Here is a 21,214-nt window from a genome sequence, read left to right on the forward strand (position 1 = left end):
CCGTCTCATATTATTCCAGGCCCCTCAAAGTCTATTGCGCGTATTATTCGGCAAGGACCCTCCACTTTCACTACTACACGCAGGCAACAAACAAGAACATTCTCACAATTTTTTCCTAGTCGTCACGTTCTTGCTTACAATAATTATTACCTATCTCTCTCTAGAACTACTACTCCAAATAATAATAAAAATGACATCAACTATTTTCGAAATCCTCATTTGTTCCCAAAAGTTAATTCTTACCTAAAACATTCAAAACAAATCCACCGAGCAGGCAGTACAGAGGGGTCACAGAAAAAAATTGAAGCAACTTTAAAAAGTGTACCTGCTATGAGAAACCGCCCAGAAGATTCAGGACCCAATCTCACGTCTAGAATCACTTCAGCGAAAGAATTTCGTATAAAAGCTATCACCTTTAGGCCGCCAGCCAGTCCAAGCAGGAGAACAATATCTAAACCAACACCATCAAAAGTTCTAGAAACATCAACGAAACCTACAACAAGCACTACAAACATACTTCCATTCATCCGAGTTCTTGCTAATAACAAGACAACGAATGTCATGGACTGGTTCAACGTAGTGGTCAAAGAAAAGCTTAAAAATATTACTTCAGCGTTCTACGTAATAAGTCCATCCATAGCAGCCACAGGAAGACCTCCTTTGAATTTCCTTGATCTTACGTAAACGTGTTAGTTTATAAATGTGTCGATCGAGTTAAGACTTTTTGTACTTCATTCAGTAAAAAATAATGTATTCTAAGTAATCATTTTATTTGTGTACCTCATTGTAAAATAAAATACACGAGAAAAATTAGCATAATAAATTCAAAGTATCGTATCAATTTAGGAGTAATACAAGAAGTAGATTGCATAAGAGATCTTGGAGTCCTGTTCGATAGGAAATTAACTTTTCTTCCTCACCTGGATAACATTATAAAATCGTCGTCCAAGATGCTGGGCTTTGTAATGAGAACTTGCACAACATTTCGTAAACCTAAAACTAAAATAATGTTATATAACAGTCTGGTCAGGAGCAGACTGGAGTACTGCAGTGTGGTTTGGCGACCACACTATGCGGTACATAGCTTGCGTGTTGAGCGTGTCCAAAAGCGTTTCCTTTGGCACCTAGCATTCTCAGCTGGTATAGCTAGAAAAAAGCCATCGTACAAAGAACGTATGAAACACTTCAACATGTGCAGTCTGGACAAAAGGAGGCGACTTAATGACGCCATATTTATTTCAAAAATTTTGAAAAACTATATAGAGTGCCCCAGGCTGCTGGCACTGTGTAACTTGCGTGCTCCCTCAAGAATCCCACGCAACTCAATCACTCCACTCTGTCCTCCACATAGACGAACTGTTTTGGGTTCCAACTCACCCTACGCCCGTTTTTGCAAGATCATAAACAGCAGTAGTGATTTAGTTGACTTGCATCATGACTCATTGGTTAAGATCAAAACAGCAATCACGAAATCCTTGTCTGATTTATAATAACATTCCTATAAGTTATTTGCATATAAGTACATAATTATATAAGTTAGTTATAATATAAGTACATTAGTCTGACTAGATTACTAGAGATAATAATATTGTGTTTGTGGTGTTTACCTATAAGTGAGTGTTGCACTCTATTCTGTTTGTTAATAGTTATAAGTACTCATGCATTAGTGTAAACATTCGTTGGTGAACCTAACCTAATAAATAAATAAAATTGTAGAATCGAAATAAAGTAATGTTACAAAATGAGTAATGTTTTGCGTAATTTATTTATAATAACACAATGTTTTTGCTGGAGAGAACATGCGTCGCAAACATCACATCCTACTAGTTCTACTATCCTACTAATATTATAAATCCTACTAATCCTATTAATATTATAAATTCTACTAATATTATAAATGTAGAAGTTTGTGAGAATGTATGGTATGGATGTACCTATGTTTGTAATTTTTTCACGCAAAAACGCCTGGACCGATTTGGTTGAAAGCGCCCCAGCAACCGCGTCTCGTGAAAACTACTTGCTGTACCTATGTCACATCGACGGACGAGTATAGTAAAGCTTCCCAAAAGTGAATAGCTTTAAGGTTTTCATCTAATAAAAAAATAGGTTCGCTCGCGCCTTACACTTAATTTCTAGTAGTTATTTTTCTTTATTACATATATTTTTTTTTTTTTTTTTTTTGGTTGATTGCGTATGTAAGAGTAATAACTATAACTATTAGTCCTGTTTTTCCGTTTGTTTCCATAAAAAGTTGTTAAGCTTTAAAATTGATGATAAAATTGCGCTCGCTTCGCTCGCGCCTTTTCACTATATGGTCTGCTCTTCCTGAAAGGGCAACAGCCCCCTGCTCTTGCTTTATACGGGTGTTTCATCATCATCATTACAGTCAATTCTAAAAATGTCAGTCAATTCTAGAAGTAGGCCTGTCCCCAAAAACCAAGCCTATAATACCTAAATACCTAAAATGAATCTAGAATTAATAAGTGCCGCCCGCCTTCAGTTTATTTTCCACCTAGTGGCCCTTGCCTGACAAAAGGTTGACGACCGGTGTGCTAATTCAATAGAAATTGAACCACAATAGCTGTTTTAACCTTAGCGGCATTCTGCTACAAATATGAGACCAATCGTATTCCAATGACATTCGATTGGTTTGCGATTGCCTGCCTTTTGGTCTATATGGTAGGTAGTTTGCTCTACAATAATATTACAATCGTTAATAATTTTCAGACAGTATGATTCATTACTGAGTCGTGAGTGGATCTCAGTCGGATGTGAATCGTATGTCCCTTAAGTCAAATTAGGGGAATCTTGCCCCTGGGGCCCGATTCTCTTAATTATAGTTTTACTTAAGCAACATACGATTCACGTTCGACTGCGATCCAATCACGACTCGATTACGATTGAAGCGTATGTGTCATTCCGCTATTTGTTCTTTCTAATACACGTTTTTATCCTTTTCTGTCATTCAATAATTAATCATTTTGTCGGCAAATGATTTATGATTGCAATATGATTGTAGAGCAAACTACCGTATATACCAAAATCACCAAAATAACAGACCAATCGCAAACCAATCGAATTTCGTTGGAATACGATTGGTCTTATATTAGTAGCAGAATGCCCGATATGGTTAAAACTGCTATTGCGATCATATTGCGATTCGATTTCTATTCAATTTTGACATTATAAACTTAGGAGAATCAGGCCCATTATAAAGGCCGTGGCTGACAATCGATTAGGACACCATTTATTGGTATAGAAGCTAGAGCAACTTAGTTTTTAGGCTTCGATTCAGTGTCAAATAGTTTATCTACTAAGAAGTAAAGGACCTTTCGGTAAAAAACTATAATATGAAGAATTTCGAGTCGTTCTATTTATTATTTATTATACATAGAGCTTTAACATAAACTTTACATAAACAGAAAATGTTGAGATCAAGTCTATGATAATCTCCTGTCTATGATCGCCTGTGCTGCTTTTGACAGCCGTCATATTTTTTTGTCAGCTGTCAAATTCGATCAAAATTACAAAACTGAAGTGACATTATAAACTTGTTGAAAAATACGATTTGAATAAATTGTGTTTTACTTGAAAAGTCCCATCACTTTAAGCGATTCAACGTGGTTTATAGAAACATCATTGAAATTATTTCTAATAGAAAAATAAGAGTTTGTTTGTGATGTAAATTAATAATCTATTGCTTGCGTATGTGTACAAACCTATTACGTATTTCTTGCGACAGCTACAATTTAATTTGCTTGCGTTCAACTTTTCAAGGTTTCTCAAAGAGCTAATAGATTATAATAATGGCTACCGCAGCAAGCGGGACTCACAATTTCAAAGTAGTTTTACTAGGAGAGGGATGTGTTGGAAAGACTTCTCTGTTACTGCGATACATTGAAGACAAGTTCAACGACAAACATCTAACTACGCTGCAGGTATGAATTACTCTAATTATCAAATTACAAAACATTATCTTAATATGAAAACACAACTACAAAATGCTACTAGAAGAAGCACTTAATAATCTGATGATCATTGTTTCATTTCAGGCCACCTTCTTAAACAAGAGACTAAATATTAATGGTAAGCGTGTTAATCTCTCCATTTGGGATACAGCCGGTCAAGAAAAATTCCATGCACTGGGTCCCATATACTACCGCAATTCTAATGGAGCTATTCTTGTGTATGACATTACTGACGAAGATTCCTTTGGAAAGGTACTATCTCATATCTTATCACTTGTTTAAAGTATTTACTAAACCACAGAATCATTATGTTTTGATAATGGAATAAATTCAAACTCAGAATTACATTAATATAAAATGTATTAAGAAACATCTTATTATGAATATACTTTAATTTATTGCTTTGTTCTTACTATTTGCTGTAGATATTACTAGAAAAATTGAGTTTAGTTCAATTAAATGGGATTAAAAGTCATTTATTAATATTGTTTATAGGTTAAAAATTGGGTGAAGGAATTGAAAAAGATGTTAGGCTCTGACATTGTCCTGACAATTGCTGGAAATAAAATAGACTTGGAACATGAAAGGACAGTTCCCCTCGAAGAAGCTGAGAGGTAAGAAACACATTCACACGTTAGTAACTATCCAAAGTGGGAGTTAATGTAGTAATTAATGTTCATACTACTAATATAATTAGCAACTTCATTACAAGAATCAAGGCGATAATAAGGACGGTATCTTTTATTCATAAACATATTTATCTACTACAGCTATGCCAACATGGTTGGAGCTCAACATTTCTACACATCAGCTAAACTAAACCAAGGAGTGGAGGAGCTCTTCTTCAATCTGACAAGAACTATGATTGAGAGGCACGAGCAGAATGCTCAAACAGACGTAAACAGAACATCTCAAGTGTTGGTGGTAGACGACGAAGCAGTTCCCGCCCAGACATCTTGCTGCTCAGGAAACAGAAGTCAATGAATGTCTCCAAAGTATCTGTTTTAAATTACTCTTGATCAGGTTCAGAAATTTATTGACTATTACCAAATGAGGCCATTCTTCAGTCTATTTTCAAACCACCAAGACAGATCCATATTTCAAACACAGTAGAATAATAAATTGAAAACAAAACTGATGCCGCCATGTGGCTCTAAAGCCAGTTTTTATGTTATGACCATATTCATGGAATGTTAAACTGCCATGTGGTTTTATCATGGCCTACAGAACAACCTCATTATGTAATAAGGAAGTGGCTGTATGATGTCAGATCTATGTAATGTAATTCTATGTAAAAATGTAAAATATTATAACTTGCATATATTTATTTTGAATACAAAATGTAGCTACTTTTCCATTTTTCTTTTTTGGATGAATTCGTAAATATGTTCCATAGTTTATTATCATTAAGAATGGTGCACACTGAAGAGATATCTACATTGTTTAATATTATAGATTATTTTACATAAGAGTGAAGCTAGAATGCACATTTTATGAATATGTAAAAATATCTTTTACTATGTGATAAATAAAAGCTATGTCAAATGTATTATCTATTCATTAAAACGCTTTTATTGGACATTATTTGTAGACTTACATGTTATTGTAATAGTTAAGGTTAGGGCAAATTCACTTTTTCTGTCTCTGAACTGTTTTCAAACAGATTTATTCGAACAAATAAAACATATTTTTTGTGGAATCTAAATTGTAACTGCCGATAAGGTTAATTTATAATCGCATTTATCCAATGTATATGTGGCTCTATAGAAATTAAATATCTTAGCATCCTTCGTACAACCTGAGGAATTGACGTTGGTTTTAGTTAAACAAACAACTCTAATGCTTTAATTATCTTCATTTGATTAGATGAATAATAATAATTATTATTTTTTGATGTTATTGTTTTTAAGTCATTAAATTAATGATACGTCATGTCTTTCTTATTATGAAGGCATAGTGTGATTAGAACTGTGTCAGATACCTTTACGTAACTTATGAGTGTCAAGTCTGATGAGCCTGAGCCAAAATACATCATACGTTTTTACCTATCAATATTTAATTGTATATTGAATATTATATTTGGGAAAATCAAGTCAATACTTACTTTACATGTTTGTAGTCAAGATTATAGGTATACTTTTAAATTAATTTACTTAAATCTTCCTCTGCATGTTAAAATTCGATTCAAACAGTTCTGATTGTGATTCAAATATGTATTTCTTATTTTGATAAATAATACTTTTTCTCTTTTGACTACTTCTTGGTCTCATATTTTGTGTGTTACACTTATCAAATATCTTGGTGAAATTTTGCTGTCGAGTACCTATTTGATAAAATATGTTAAAAGGATTATGCTTATCTATTAACTGAATATGGGAATTATATCTTTAGGTAAAAAAATCATTTGAGCAAGCTATTTATTAAGTGTAGTTCCGCGTGATCATTTAGAATTCTATTTGAGATAGACAACACACTTCATTTCCTACCGTCTGTAACTACTATTTACACAAGCTTCCTTGGTCCGATGTTTCACCTTTTCTGTGCAACTTGTGACTAACAAAATTTCTTTTCTGCAAAGTTTTCCTGAAAACTGAACCCATCTCCTGTTGATGCATAGCAGATTCTATGTATACCGGACCGTCCCTTGAAGAGGCTCCTCTATTTTACAGGTTAATATAGTTTATACCGAGTTTATGAGTGTTAGCTATCCTGTTGTCTTTATATAACGTTCATGTTTACATTTCTAGTTGTCGTTTCTGGAATGGATGAATACAAAAAATAAAACACCATGTTTTTGTTAACGATATTCTAATATCCACTACTAGTATAACTGTGACTAAAACGATAACAACAAACTACATAGCATTAAGCTAAACAGTTTTCGCTGAAAATAAACATATTTGGTTTTAAAACAATGGCGCACTATATTTTTTTCTCTTTCATTGCAATAAAGTTTTCATGAATTTGCCAACGACAGTGTCTTATTTTCCTTCCGCCTATCTCACTGTGAATGACACAACCATGTAGTTTGTTACAAACCAAAAACTCTTATATCGAAAGTCACATAACACATTGCCAAAACCACAAGTTGTACACTTGCAAGCATCCCACTACATTTATAATAGTCTCCAATACTATAATTAAATCCAATATTATTATATTAATTTTAGAACAAACTTCATACATTTTTGTACCAAATATTTTAATCCTTAATCCCTTTGTACATTTGTGGTTTAGTGGTTACAATATAAAATAGTAGGAAAATCTATGTTTCTGGATAAGTTTTGAAAAGATCCTGTTGAACTGTTTTAAATGCGATAAAATTATATACATGTATTTGTCAACCAGTAAAAATTATGGTGTTCCATGCATATTAATTAAAATATTATTATTTACGACTAAATGCAATTTCATTTTTGGTGGTCTAGTGACAAACAATGTTTAAAATAGTAGAGAAATGTCTATTTCTCGGTACACTTCAAAAATAATGTAGTACAATAGTACATAAAAATTATGATGTTTCATGCATATTAATTAAAACATTATTATTTACGACTAAATCAAATTTGCTCCATTTTTGTGCTTGCTTTTTTCTTCTGCGATAATTTTCGCAAGACTTCCATGTCACTGTCATTTAGATCAATAAATTTTTTAGATTCTGTTTTTTTACAGTCATACATGAACTTTCGAATTGTATCACAGTTTGTATTTGTTGTGAAATTGGAACATATTATGTTGGTTTTAGCTAAATCTACAATGTTATTAGGGTAGACACTGTGTCACTTTTCCGAGTCTAACTCTTTAATTTTCTGTGCATTTTTGGATTTTATCTGTTCTGAATCCTTGTTGGCAGCAATTTCAGGTACTGCCTCTGTGTCGAGAGGCGGCAAGTCCAAAAGGTAAGGCATCATGCTTCGAGATTTCTCTTCCGACGATAGCCACTCCATCTGTGAACAATAAATTGATAAATGAACATGTTCCAAAGGCGAGTAGTTTGGGTGTCGTAATCTTGTGTAACATACCTTCTGGCGATGATCCCTGACGGCATCATCACAAATGTCAATACACATCTGTTCAGTGAGGCGTCCGTCGTCGGAGGCGTAGGCCGCTGCCTGCCACGCCACGCCCAGTTTGGAGAGCGCTCGGCCAGACATGCCGGCTGTCCGGGCAGCCAGTGTCGAACACAAAGCGCTGTAGTCAAACTGATCCACACTCAACCGCCTGTAAAACAATTATTTTTATTAATATGGGCGAGGACAAGGGCAGGAGGAAGATGATGATGGGCGCCACATTTTTTTGCAATAAGTGGCCCCATTGGCAAAAAGCTCATCGAAAATTTATTTACCTCTTCCCTTCTGATGCTGGTTTAAGAACAAAGGTGTCGAAGTAAAGACGAATCAATCTTTCACGCTCCTCGACTCCCGGTAATCCAAATTCGATCATCTTGTCCAAACGATCGTTGATGGCAGAATCGAATTGCTGAGGTGTGTTAGATGCGAGCACCAACATGATACGGTTGCTTTGGTCAGATGTCCGGTAAAGGAATGCATTGAGCGCTGCACGTAAATCTTCGCTAATTCTTTCTGACGAACGCTTCCTCAAAAATGCATCAGCTTCGTCAATGAAGAGAAGTACTCCTGTAAAATTTTAGTTATAGAAATAAAAAGATAAGACACTTGATATTAAAAATTATATTTCTGGCTTGTTTGAAACTAACCCTTATTGCTGGTATTTGCCCAATCAAATACTTTATGAATTGCCGCAACTGCGTCTTTTCCCATTGGAGCGACATCACCACCAGTCAGGATAGCATATTCCATTCCAGAGTGCTTTGCAAGTTTCTGTAAGTATCAAGCGAATTGTTGAGTATACAACCTCGTTGGGGAAACACAGTTTTAATGTGTTTGTTTGCTTACCTTAGAGAATAAAGTTTTACCAGTTCCAGGAGGTCCATACATAAGCAGGTTTCTATAGAATCCTTTATTCATGCGTGTATTTTTAGTCGCAATCGCGATATCACGAAGCCGTCGCTCAAGAGTCGGTGCAAGTACAACACCAGCTAAAGCATCTGTTGGCTTTTTAAAACTTGCTATTGCCTTTGAAATTGTGAGTATTGGATGCTTTACTGCTTCTAATATGGAGAATCTAGATGTTTCGTTAACAAGGGTGGGTTTGCCTAGAAAAGGTGAATAGAATGAGTATATCAGGCTGTTCCTATGTTAATGCATTAACAAACAATTATTGGTACTAACCAATGCGTGCTTCAATAAATCGTGCAGCCACAGACGTTGCGCCCTTAGCCGAGTATACTCCGAGAGCCAGCAATGACAACCCACCGGCTGCAGCTAATGTTTTATCCCAATCAGTGACGAGAGCATTCAGTCCAGTACCAACTACACTGCCTGCAGTCCTGTTAATTGATTAGCGATTGAACATTAATATAAGTTGACCAACTTTTTAACTGCCTGTTGTCACAAAGTTGACAAAGTTCGCACTCCAGTTAAGTCAGAATTACTTACTTAATACTCTCAAGGATAGTAGTTCTATTTTCAGCTGCCTTCAATCTAATCTGCTCCAGTGTAATGTCACGGTTCTCCCTATCTGCCTTGGCCCTGGCCCGGGCTTCAGCCTCAATTGCTTTGAGCTTGTTCTTCTCGCGCAATTCCATTTCATGTTCTATGGTAGCTCGTCGTAGAGCCTCCTGTTTGGCCACGCTCTCTTCTTGCCTAAAAGTAAGTATTGTAAAGTATCATGCCATGAGACTATACCATAAGTTACCATATTGACCAGCCCCCAGTCCATTAAAAAGTACAAAATGTATGGGTTACTTTAGGCCCAAGTTCATAGACAACATAAATATCAAAGATTTTGAAAATTAACTGTTGCACCACAAAAACTTTTAAATGTCTGATGAACACTTGTCTTAAAAATTACAGATTATGATGCTGAAATAAAGTCCGTTTTGCATATTTTTTTAGACAAGTGTTCAACAGATGTTTAAGTTTTTGTAGTAAGGCTGTAAATGTTTAAACAGTTTTTTTTTAGAAAACTGATAGTTATGTGGCTGGTGTACTAGGGCCTTAGACAATAAAAACACAATGTTTTCAGTACCAATTAACCTGAGGTACTTCTACCACAGACTGACATAATTGAGTGACATAAACCGAAAGACAAGTTATGTTTATCATATGACAAGACTTACTTTCTCAGGATCTCCTCTTGGGAGCGCTGCTGTTGAACCAATTGTTCTTCATATCGCTTCTTAGCCAACTGATCCTGATACTGTGCTCTCATTTGATGTTGCTTTGTTTCTTCCTATTATATCAAAGAAATACATTTATTTACATTACCACAGAAGCACACTTGTCAGTGATTAAGTGTTGACTAAATATAAATCGATTTCAGTGGCGTGCACTTGGAGAGGCCTATGTCCAGCAGTGGACTGCGATAGGCTGATGATGTGATGTGATGAAGTGTTGACTAATTGTTTTCATACTAAATAGAGTTAGTACTATGAAATATTCACCTGTAATGTTTTTCTGCGCTCTTCATAATCAATTCTCTTCTGTTCTACTTTGGATTGTTCTATGGCAGCCTCGTATTCTTTAATTTTTGCCATCTGTTCTGACTGTTTGGTACTTTCTTGCAGCTTGCTGAGTTCTAATGCTTCTTTTGAATGTTCTGGAGAAATAACATCTCTGTTATAGAAACCATTCTCCTTAACAGTGAACCAACAGGCAATTCACAAAGAGCAACTTTGATGTAGCATTTTGTACAATATAATAGTTTGACTTTTCTTGTTGATGATTGATTATTCATTTTAACATAATTTCATTGGAAAAATGTCTTTTTAATACATAATAAGAAGAGTAAACAAAATGTGCACTTTTTGGTTATTTACAAATTTTATTCATCCAAGTTCTTAAGTTAGGTGTGCCTTACTCAAATGGTTAACAAAAATTGCAAGTTGCTATTGTTTGATTCATACTGGCATGAAATCAACCCATTTCAAAAGTAATGAAAATTCTTTATCAATCCACTTAATAGTTTGAAATAACTTTTCCTTGCATATATTACTCTTTCTTCCTTATATCTAACGCTAAGTAAAATTAATTCCTAAATGTATTTGTTACATTCCTATGCATGATTTGTTGATGAGTTTCAGAATATTCCAACCTATAAAACTGAAATCAAGTCTACAATTTCGTGTTCATAGAGAGGTGAAGACTCTTTTTTAGGATGTCAGTGTATTTTTGTATGTCTATTGATAAGGTATAAATAGTAGAATTTGAACAATTTATCTTAATTAAAGTAGGCCTTGCGGCGCGCTGTAAGGTTATGCGGTCGCATTATGCAATAGCGCAATGTGATTGATAATGCTCGAATCATGACTACTTACTTGATCTTTCTAGTTCCCTAGCTGCCTGAGCAGCCCTTTCCAGGGCACTAGAATCAAACCGATAAGCCTCCATGGCTTTCTTTTCAGACTTGCTCAGGTTAACTGGGGGTGCGGCTGCGCCCCCAGGATCTGCAGGCGGCACATCGGGCGGCGGCGGGGGCGTCGAACTATATCCGAATAACCAAGACATTTGTCTCAGATACCTGTTTTAATACAGGAAAAAAATATTCAAAAATATAATTTTCTTTTTACAAAATTATTCTAACTTCAACCACGAGCAAGCGACCGTTCACAGAGCGAATGTCATGTTACTCGCTCGCTCCTTTGACAGACTTTGACTATGGACGGCTTGACATTTTTATGCAGTGTTGCCAACTCTGATTTTGGAAACTGCGTAGACATCAGTCTTTAGTGCGATTTTGACATAGCTTCAGGTTGGATGAACAGCAGTGATTGTAGTACGAGCTCAGCACTAAAAAACTGCGGTTTTGAATGATAAGGCTTCGGCTGTCTGCTTGGGCAATTAAGGCAATGTTCTTCGATCAAATGGTCTGGATACCGATGAGTAGCATTGTAAGGGCATATTTGGAGCTTTGGCCCATATTTTTCGCATTTTACAAGGTGGCGCTGGATACCTACGAGATTTGAGTACTCGATGGCATTTGTTATAAGGACCTGGTTATGTTTTTAGTAAAAAATATACTAACATTATGTTAGTCTGACACTTGTAATAGATGTAATGTTTTAAGAAGAAGTGTAAACTTTTAAAATCTACTGGAAATAAAAGGCTTTTGTTATGTTTTTAGTCGTGATCTATTAGCAAAGTGATGCTAACTTTTAAAAACGTTTATTTAAGTAACGACATAGGTACGATTCACATCCGACTGAGATCCAATCACGACTCAATTACGATTGAAGCGTGTATGGTATTACCTGTGGTATTACGCTATGTTTTCTTCCTAAATAAACGTTTCTATGCGCTTCTGTGATTCAATAATGAGTCATCATCAGCCTCCGAACCTTTTTCCTAACCATGTTGGGGTCGGCTTCCAGTCTAACCGGATTCAGCTGAGTACCAGTGCTTTACAAGAAGCGACTGCCTATCTGACCTCCTCAACCCAGTTACCCGGGCAATAATGAGTCATATTGTCTGGAACTTATTTACGATTGCAATATGATAGAGCAAACTACCGTATATACCAAATGGCAGACCAATCGCAAACCAATCGAACGTCAATGGAATACGATTGGTTTTATTTTAGTAGCGGAATGCCCGCTAAGGTTAAGACTGCTATTGCGATTCAATTTTGACATTATTAACTTAGCAGAATCGGGCACTCACTTGGTATTTGCGTTTTATGTTTCAATTAAATTCTTGGTTTAAAATAAAGCAATAAAACTGTGCCAATTACACAATTACAATTTAACAAGCGTTATCTAAGCAAGTTATAAATTTGTTTTATATACAAGTTGTTTTTTGAATTCATTCAACCATGGCAGGCGTCTGGTTGCTTTTTAGTGTCGCAGCGATTTTTATAAAAACCACTAGCGCGAAGTTGGCGTCTTTGGTAAAGATTAAAAAAATAATTCCTGTCGTGTCGTGGTGGCCTAGTGGGTAAAGGACCAACCTCTCAAGTATGAGGGCGCGGGTTCGATCCCAGGTCAGGCAAGTACCAATGCAACTTTTCTAAGTTTGTATGTACTTTCTAAGTATATCTTAGACACCATTGACTGTGTTTCGGATGGCACGTTAAACTGTAGGTCCCGGCTGTCATTGAACATCCTTGGCAGTCGTTACGGGTAGTCAGAAGCCAGAAAGTCTGACACCAGTCTAACCAAGGGGTACCGGGTTGCCCGGGTAACTGGGTTGAGGAGGTCAGATAGGCAGTCGCTTCTTGTAAAGCACTGGTACTCAGCTGAATCCGGTTAGACTGGAAGCCGACCCCAACATGATTGGGAAAAAAGGCTCGGAGGATGAAAAAAATAATTCCTGTATTTTATACTTTTTATTTGTTAATGTCATTCATTTCCTTTTTCAGCATCCTGTTCTGGTAGCCCGTTCATCGCTGGATTGGATGCCAAGTAGAGTAAACTCGCTTTACTCCGATGTGGGAGCATGGAGCGGAAAATTTGTGTGTACATGTGTTTGCTTCCTAGATAATCAATTAAATTAAATTGCACAATGTTTTTATTGTAATATTGCACAAAGTTATTGTAGGTATAGCGGCCGCCAGAAACTAGAGATCCATAACACTACTTATAGGTACCCACCTACTTAACTTGAGAACGGCTGAATCGATTTGCTTGAAAATTGTTGTAGAGGTGGCTTAGAACTGGGGGGAAATATTTCCCCCGGGATGCATGTGAAACCCTAGGCGGAAGCTAATTTCCTTCACTTCGGTTCGGTGAGATGTTTCCTTCGGTTTGATACAAACAGTTGTTTCATAGTGAACGTGTTTCATCCAGCCAGCACGTACTTAGGTACTTACCTACTTAGTTCCTATTGTACCTATATGTTTTGATCAGTCAGTCAGTTAGATCATTATTTTTATATTCTATACTACGTACATAACGTTTATTCTATTCTATTCTGTAACTGAACTAACTAATTAACGTATTTATTATGGGTTTTGGAACATTTTTTAGAGGCCTGTTATGGACGAAATAGAATCCGACGAAGCACTAAGATTCTATCAGTTTCTTAATTACTTGGATGGGTCGAGTTTCGGAACAGGTAATGCGTTTACTAAGCAAAGTGTAAAAAATCATATTTTTCGTAGAAAAAATAATCGTTCAAATTGACAGGACCTATTGATGAATTCGTCGAGGCGATGCATAGATTATCCAATTACATGAAACAACAGAATAGTAGAGAAACGCAAGCTCGGGGGATGCGAGAACTTGAAGCGATTAACGGAGAAAAAGGTAACTATGCCTGCGTGCATATTTAGACACATTTAAGGGACATAACTTATTATTGAGTAATTAACTAGAAATTCTGGTAAGCAGTATCGGGTGTATTGGAGGATATAAAAAAAACCGGGGTCCGGACCCCCTGATATTGTTTTTGCATTTGCAGCCAACAAAAAGTTACGTACCTCGCTGCGCTCGCGCATTACACACTGTGTCCCTTTCTTTTTACGTTTGCAACCAACAAAAAGTTACCTATTATTTTACGTAATTTTGGTTTTGAGTCTTAAAAACTAATTAAAATTTCGCGTTCAGAAACTATATATGCCTCTTTCTTTGCTTACGTACAAAAGAATAGAGTACTTGCGTTTTGTACACGCAACGTTTAGTTTGTAAGAAATCGCTTAAAAATAATAAGAGCACTCTAGTTTCACTACATTTGGTGTAATTTTAGGTAACAGTATTAAGACCGTTTTGGAGGTGAGTACATTAATAATGAGAAAGAAACGCAAGTTCTTCTGCACTGGAGAAGTAAAGGAACCGATTGTTAACAACAAAATAATTTGCAAGGTAATGGATATACTAATATTAATACATTATTTCATAAGCATAAGGTACTAAAAAATCCGTTTTATCAGGACAGAATATTACTTCCCATCGCTGGTACATCCTGTAGAGATGCTATAATGTACTGGCATCCGGATTTAACTGAAGAACATTATTGCGTGGGAGCACTCGAAGCCAAGAGTGCCGTTCATATTATGGACATTGAAGGTAAGGCGACAAGCTCCAATAACATTGAGCAATATTACGGGTTATTGCCGCTCGGTAACACCCTTTCGTGCTTACTGTTGACGATCGGGAAAAAAGTTTCGTTCGTTCACAGTGTTGACGAACGCTACTTATTATTTCGAGTAATTCCCGCTCGGTAACACCTTTCGTTCCTGTCGTCAACACTGTTGACGATCGGGAAAAAAGTTTCGTTCGTTCGCGGTTTCCATTTATTCCCGATCGTCAACAGTGAGCACGAAAGGGTGTTACCGAGCGGGAATAACCCAATATTGCAATAAAAATTTTATGCCTAAAAATCTTTGCGCTCTTTTCAAAATGTACTTACTAATCCTAACTATCTATATTTAACTCACTAACGTTATATTGCGCAATTTAATTGACCGTTTAGGAAGCCTCTAAATCCTTGTGATTTCTTTGTTCCTAGGTGAAATGTTCTGCAAAGGAGATGATTATTCAAAGCGTGAATATCTCCTAGCTTGTGATTTTTACGAAGATCAAGAATCTCCTGTCGCGGACTTACTTCAGTACTATCCTGATCCCGATCCAGAGATTAGTCCGAAGTTGTTCTAAGTGTTAACCAATCAAAGTATGATAGTGATACCTACCTATCATACGAACACTTATGACCGTTCATCTAAATATTACTCAAAAAAAATTGTTTAATAAAGTTTTTGAACCAATTTTTATATTTATTTATTTAATATGAGGTATTACAGAACTGCTCGTAGAGCCGAAAGGAGGTTTAATAGACCGTCATAAAGAGTCAATTAACTACATTTTTTATGTGTCAATCAACAAAAGTTGGTAAAAAAATCACCACAATCTTTCATTTCATCAAACGCATAATGATCTGAGAGGTATATTGATCGTCTGGGGAGGATCGTCGCCTATGCAAAATAACATGGAAACAATATAGATAAAAAGAAAGCATTTTAGATAATAATACTGCAATTAGACATCAATAAAACATTTATTTTTTGTTAAGACAGACCATCATTCTTATAAGTATGTAATTCAAAAATTATTACATAGAAAAAAATATTTTTTTATATGTAGTACAATATTAATAATTCCATAAGAAAATAGTGTTTAAATCATATGTATAAGAAATTTTGTTACTTTTAAATATATTTATAAAAATGTAAAATGCTTGAATAGAGAAATCAATTTTATTAAAATATAGAAAAGTATTCGTATTTCAGAAGCATGCTCCCTAGATATCGAATTATGAAAATACTTGTAGGAGAATCTTCAAAATACAATATATTAATATCAAATGACTGTAAGTAGCTGTCATACAGATGTACTTAAAATAAATCGAGATTACATGCCTAAACACTGGAAATTGTGATGAAGGTGTAAAGAACATTTCATTACGATGCCATTATGGCTAAATGCTGTCGGCAGTAGGAGTACGTATTACGTAAGTATATAAATCAACAATCATTTTGTAAACTTCAAGCTCAATAGTATTCCCTATTCATACATAATAAAACTAGATTTAAGTTAAGCCGGAGTGCAAAGGTAACCAAAAACACATTTTGTCAACCTTCAATTATTATGCTTTAAATATTAGCTGCATAAAAACAACAGTATTATTCAAATCAAATTAATATAAATACTACTTACTTGCCTAACATTAATGTTAATAAATGTTGGTAACAATTGTTTTCCCTAACCATAAGGTACATATAATATTATATGAATCTTCTTCTATCAAAATTAAAAATTACTAAAATGTAATTAATGCTTATTAGATCCTTGTATTTCTAAAACATTGAAAGGACATTTATAAATATATAGATTATAAACACAACACTATTGAATTATCTGGGAAGTCCAAATGTGATAAATCATTTAAGTAGATCTAAGTGGCTAGTCAAATAAACCACTAACTGTTAAGGGAAGATGGATCACTTTATTAATACTGGGTAACAAGATCGACACATTCAGTACACTTATATTTATATACGTAGATTCTCAATATTACAAATATCGCCTAATATCTACTGCTACTATAGAATTATGTATACCACTTTAAATATTCAATACATAAAGCCAATTTCAGTTTTTAAGTTCCAAATGTGATGATATATAGTGCTGTCAATAGAGACATGTAAATATATTATTATTATTATATATTTAATAATTGCACCGTACCGTACATACAGTAATGCGCAAAGGAGTACCTACAGGCAGCTAAACATTTAGAATATTATTAAAATCGTGTACGTTAAACGAGAATTATGCTATGGGGCCATCAGAAAGACCATTTTGGCACTAAAGAAAAACTGCGTAAAAATATACCATGGCTTGTACTTAAATTACAAAAAAATCACGTAACTCATAAATTATTTTCATTAACTAAGTCAACAAATTCTGATGGTATTCCCATATGGTAGAATTTTGTATCAAAATAATATTGAAATGATGATTACATACTCAAACTCGCAGCCAAGTATGCTTCAGCACAAAACAATAAAACAATCGCTAAATGCCAGATCCAGGTTACAGCCATTTGTTATAAACGATCGCAGTAGCGCGCGCGGCTTTAGACTTGGCTCACTAGAATAATACGCTATAATAATAATATTATCAATCACCTCTATCCATATAACAATTTTTTTTAAAGTCTTCTTTCGGAGCCACAAGATACAAGCTGCGCTTAGTTTGTGGCTCAACGTCAATGTCAGAGCTATGTAAGGTTACTTATGTCAATAAACAATAAACAATAAACATATGGGAATATCATCGATAATATTAAAAAAAGCTAATTAAAATAGGCAGGGTGTAATGGAGGATTCTGATACAGATCTTTGAAGGTTTCCCCTCTTTCTTCATTTCATAAACTGCAGCTTGAGATGTTTATCGTCTGTACCGGCCTAGATAGGCTGCGCAGTTGGGGCATTTGTGATGTACATCCATGCAACTGTCGATGCAGCAGGGGATGAGACAACATCCCAGAAAACATCTGAAACAAACCAAAAAGATTAAATAACTATGCAAGTCACATATGTCTTGCCGTTTTTTCAAATAATTTCCTTTGTTACTTACCCTAAAAGGAATATGATGGCTCCAGAAATGTAAGCAATCAGTCCAGGTTTTGTTTGAGTAGCCGTGTCAATTTCAGCATGGCAGCTGGGGCAGATCATATGAGTCGGGTGGGGACCCACTGGCACTACCGTCGTCACTATGGAAGGTCCAGATGCTGTAAACGAACAATAAGTTTACAGAATGTGTCACAATCAAATTAATAATAGCTTCAGCAAAATGTCATCATTGCAGTAATTACTCATTGTTTTCATTGGAATTTCTTAGAAATAAGTTTATTATTTCAATATAATATGTATTGTAAGCGGGTCATAAACACCTACATATTCCACAGGCATAGTATCAAGTGTTGAATCATCTTGTTCAATGCCAAACCACAAAATATCTCGCGAGAAGGTCGCGTCTACATTATGAACGCAACTTAGTGCTTAGCCTTCGCAAGTTCCGCTACTTAATATTCATAATACTTATTTATGTTTTTTAATCACTTTACTATGATTCTTATAGAAACAGATTGCCATTTAGAATCCTGTAGAGCATGTCTACTGTTTTTAATTTAATCAATTAAAATTGTCATTAACAAGCAATTTATTTATGGTTTTACAATATTCTAAGATAATAAAATAGAGTTATACATACAATATACGTAGGTAGTTGTTATTTAGTTAAATTCAGAAAACTACACAGAGATGCAGACGTGACATTCAAATATTAGGTCAAGGTTGCATATGAGGCCAAAATATACATTTTAAAACATTATGAAGTTTTACAAATACATCATTATAACACATCTGCTTCCCATGTTGTTGAGCAACTTTAACAGAACCACCTACATTTTGTGCAATTACTCGTATATTTTAACACAAGTCAATTTTCCAAAATTTGTATTATCGGTGACACTGTTTTAATGAACAGAAAGATAAAAGACATTGTTTACTGAGGAAATGATTAGAATTCACACATTTTTGTCTTATGAATACACAAGGAAAATATGTAAAGCTGAATAATAAATGATTTGAAAACTGTGTTTCTCCAATAACAATAAATATTTAGAGTTGTGTTGTGACACAATTGAATTATTGTGTCTTTTCTCAATGAGCTTCTCTGCATTCTATTTCTTTAATGTAAACACCCTGATAGAAACTTTTATTTGCCTGCCTATTATAGTATTCAATAATAATATATAGGGTAATTTAATTAATTACATATAACTTTTTACAGAATCTTAATAATGAAATTATATACAACTTACGACCAACTTTTTACCTACTATGTACACTAACTATAAATATTTAAAAAATTGCTACAAAAAACTCCTCATCGCTGCCCACCGGGAGTGTACCCAAGACGCTGGCAGCATTGCCACGTTGGATGGCAATGCTTACTTTTTGACCAAAATAAAAACCAGCAATTTATGTAAAAAGTTATTTGTTAATAAATTCTTCTCTAAAATTAATAAATTACATATCGAAATTATAAATATTTGATATATTCACCCAACAACACAAATTTGTAGAAGAGCGGCCAGTTGCTGACTAAGTATATTAACACAACTAGTTCACCAATTATGACTGAATTTTAATTTTACCCGATGATGCGAGGTTTTACAAGCTGTATGTATGAATTCATATTCAACATTAGTATCAATGTCAACTTAGTGATTTTATCTTTACGACTGCAGTGATGCAAGGTTATGCTATCATTCTCTTGTTTATAGTTTAATAGGAAAATAAAGATAATTATTTTGTTCTTTGTTACATTTCAGCCTGTATGGCTAATTTTCATAGCCTTTATTCAGACACTTTAAAAAGTAATAATAGGTCAGTGGGTCACCTTAGATATTCTAAATTTTGATATGCAATTTGTAGGAGTGCAGCATATTAAAATTGAGTATTTAAATACATAATAAATAGGTTTATCCTGGATGTGACCCAGTTATGTTCACCAATCTAGTCCAACATTATATTTCATGCTGTATGTAAGAACAATAATATTATTTGAGCCTCCAAAACATGTAAAGAAGATGATAATTTATCCATTTCACTAAGATAATGAGTTAATATGAAAAATTAAAAATGTTACATTCTGGTGGTCTACTTACATGGTGGGTACTGTGGTGTGTAAGGGCTGGAAGGTCCAACACCCCCAACCGCTTGAGAGTAGCTGGGAGGCGCGGCCGGTGGCGGCTGAGTCGTGTGCGCGTTACCCCACCCATATGGAGGCGGATTCCAGCCTTTCTCCATTGTGCCTTCTGAAATACACTAAACACTACGGTAACTGCTAATAAATGCTCCTTACAATCGGTCACTGTGATGCAATACAATCTTGAAGCTATTTTTAGGTATGACTCCACCAACCTATTTAACGCACGAGTAGTGTGAGCTGCCTCCAGGTAACTGGAAGTTCAGAAAGTACACTACCTCCCTCGGCGCTCGGCGCACCTCGATGAAAAATCAATACTTGCACTAGGGTATGAAATACTAGGTGTATTTTTTTATTCCTATTATATTTACACACAGTCCTTAGATATTATAACATAGCACTCTGTGGTTAACAACAACTATAGTTTCCACTCGGTCAGTCAGACAGTGACACATGCAATGTTTTCCAATCCATAGAGAATCCACAATTCTGCAACAAGTTGGAAATAATATGATAACTTTTTCCCGCGGTTTCACCCGCGTCTTGACACAACTGCTTCCTTTAATCAGATGGTGGCAAAAATAATCCTATGTTCTTCTCCCGGGTCTAAACTACCTATCCCTTAATTTTTAGCTTTTGCGGTTCAGCCATTCTTGAGTTATATATAAGTGGTGTAACTAACACGACTATCTTTTATATTTATATGTAGGTTACATGTTATTTCTTCTAATCTGCGATTCCATAACATGTTTGAGTTATTGAACTTCTGAGGCTTTTAATGTTAATTAGAAAAAAACTTTGTCAGTGCATAAATTAATCATCTGACTAGCCTTTTCCCAGCTATATTGAGTTCGGTTTCCAGGCTAAGAGGTTGCAGCTAGGTACTCTAGTATTGACGGATATTCTGACGATGGGATGGACAAATAGATTGTCTGGTTACATCTGTTGACAT

The 21,214-nt window shown here is 35.1% G+C and overlaps 4 protein-coding genes across 7 annotated transcripts; 2 read left to right on the forward strand and 2 right to left on the reverse strand.

Annotated features, from left to right (window-relative positions):
- Positions 1-2,875: 2,875 nt before the first annotated feature.
- LOC110374259 (uncharacterized) lies at positions 2,876-15,764 on the forward strand. 3 transcript variants are annotated; one of them, XM_064035630.1, is made up of 7 exons: positions 2,876-2,907; positions 13,407-13,499; positions 14,014-14,101; positions 14,173-14,292; positions 14,732-14,847; positions 14,916-15,051; positions 15,494-15,764. In XM_064035630.1, the coding sequence occupies exons 2-7, from the start codon at positions 13,443-13,445 to the stop codon at positions 15,637-15,639; spliced, it is 663 nt and encodes a 220-aa protein (XP_063891700.1). In that variant the 5' UTR covers positions 2,876-2,907; positions 13,407-13,442; the 3' UTR covers positions 15,640-15,764. The 3 variants fall into 3 exon arrangements, with proteins under 3 accessions (XP_063891700.1, XP_063891688.1, XP_021187583.3); XM_064035618.1 differs by lacking the exon at positions 2,876-2,907 and adding an exon at positions 11,819-11,940; XM_021331908.3 differs by lacking the exon at positions 2,876-2,907 and adding an exon at positions 12,789-12,935.
- LOC110374222 (ras-related protein Rab-21) lies at positions 3,499-6,939 on the forward strand. The gene is made up of 4 exons (XM_021331840.3): positions 3,499-3,938; positions 4,053-4,220; positions 4,464-4,582; positions 4,739-6,939. Exons 1-4 carry the CDS (start codon positions 3,807-3,809, stop codon positions 4,950-4,952), a joined length of 633 nt encoding a protein of 210 aa, XP_021187515.1. The 5' UTR covers positions 3,499-3,806; the 3' UTR covers positions 4,953-6,939.
- Positions 6,760-11,710, reverse strand: Bor (belphegor). Its single transcript, XM_021331839.3, has 10 exons — positions 11,368-11,710; positions 10,495-10,649; positions 10,171-10,283; positions 9,488-9,694; positions 9,221-9,378; positions 8,885-9,144; positions 8,686-8,809; positions 8,314-8,605; positions 7,991-8,189; positions 6,760-7,915 (listed from the first exon to the last, which is right to left on the reverse strand). The coding sequence occupies exons 1-10, from the start codon at positions 11,555-11,557 to the stop codon at positions 7,748-7,750; spliced, it is 1,866 nt and encodes a 621-aa protein (XP_021187514.3). The 5' UTR covers positions 11,558-11,710; the 3' UTR covers positions 6,760-7,747.
- A 2,041-nt stretch (positions 15,765-17,805) lies between the features above and the next one.
- On the reverse strand, positions 17,806-20,724 carry LOC110374260 (LITAF domain-containing protein). 2 transcript variants are annotated; one of them, XM_021331910.3, is made up of 4 exons: positions 20,478-20,724; positions 20,222-20,381; positions 18,124-18,277; positions 17,806-18,040 (listed from the first exon to the last, which is right to left on the reverse strand). In XM_021331910.3, the coding sequence occupies exons 2-4, from the start codon at positions 20,361-20,363 to the stop codon at positions 17,935-17,937; spliced, it is 402 nt and encodes a 133-aa protein (XP_021187585.1). In that variant the 5' UTR covers positions 20,364-20,381; positions 20,478-20,724; the 3' UTR covers positions 17,806-17,934. The 2 variants fall into 2 exon arrangements, with proteins under 2 accessions (XP_021187585.1, XP_021187584.1); XM_021331909.3 differs by having other exon boundaries at positions 20,222-20,371; positions 20,478-20,723.
- Positions 20,725-21,214: the final 490 nt, after the last annotated feature.

This window comes from Helicoverpa armigera, chromosome 1 (genome assembly GCF_030705265.1).
Source record: "Helicoverpa armigera isolate CAAS_96S chromosome 1, ASM3070526v1, whole genome shotgun sequence".
In the NCBI taxonomy this organism is placed as follows: domain Eukaryota; kingdom Metazoa; phylum Arthropoda; class Insecta; order Lepidoptera; family Noctuidae; genus Helicoverpa; species Helicoverpa armigera.

Coding starts and splice junctions, on each gene's coding strand:
- LOC110374222 (XM_021331840.3), top strand. CDS start 3,807: ATGGCTACCGCAGCAAGCGGGACTCACAATTTCAAAGTAGTTTTACTA. Junction 3,939..4,052: donor AACATCTAACTACGCTGCAG/GTATGAATTACT, acceptor GTTTCATTTCAG/GCCACCTTCTTAAACAAGAG. Junction 4,583..4,738: donor CCCCTCGAAGAAGCTGAGAG/GTAAGAAACACA, acceptor TATCTACTACAG/CTATGCCAACATGGTTGGAG.
- LOC110374260 (XM_021331910.3), bottom strand. CDS start 20,363: ATGGAGAAAGGCTGGAATCCGCCTCCATATGGGTGGGGTAACGCGCAC. Junction 18,278..20,221: donor CACACCACAGTACCCACCAT/GTAAGTAGACCA, acceptor GTTCGTTTACAG/CATCTGGACCTTCCATAGTG. Junction 18,041..18,123: donor GCCATCATATTCCTTTTAGG/GTAAGTAACAAA, acceptor GGTTTGTTTCAG/ATGTTTTCTGGGATGTTGTC.
- LOC110374259 (XM_064035618.1), top strand. CDS start 11,860: ATGATAAGGCTTCGGCTGTCTGCTTGGGCAATTAAGGCAATGTTCTTC. Junction 14,102..14,172: donor TGGGTCGAGTTTCGGAACAG/GTAATGCGTTTA, acceptor TCAAATTGACAG/GACCTATTGATGAATTCGTC. Junction 15,052..15,493: donor TCATATTATGGACATTGAAG/GTAAGGCGACAA, acceptor CTTTGTTCCTAG/GTGAAATGTTCTGCAAAGGA.
- Bor (XM_021331839.3), bottom strand. CDS start 11,557: ATGTCTTGGTTATTCGGATATAGTTCGACGCCCCCGCCGCCGCCCGAT. Junction 10,284..10,494: donor AGCGCAGAAAAACATTACAG/GTGAATATTTCA, acceptor TTGATATAATAG/GAAGAAACAAAGCAACATCA. Junction 8,810..8,884: donor GTAAAACTTTATTCTCTAAG/GTAAGCAAACAA, acceptor TGATACTTACAG/AAACTTGCAAAGCACTCTGG.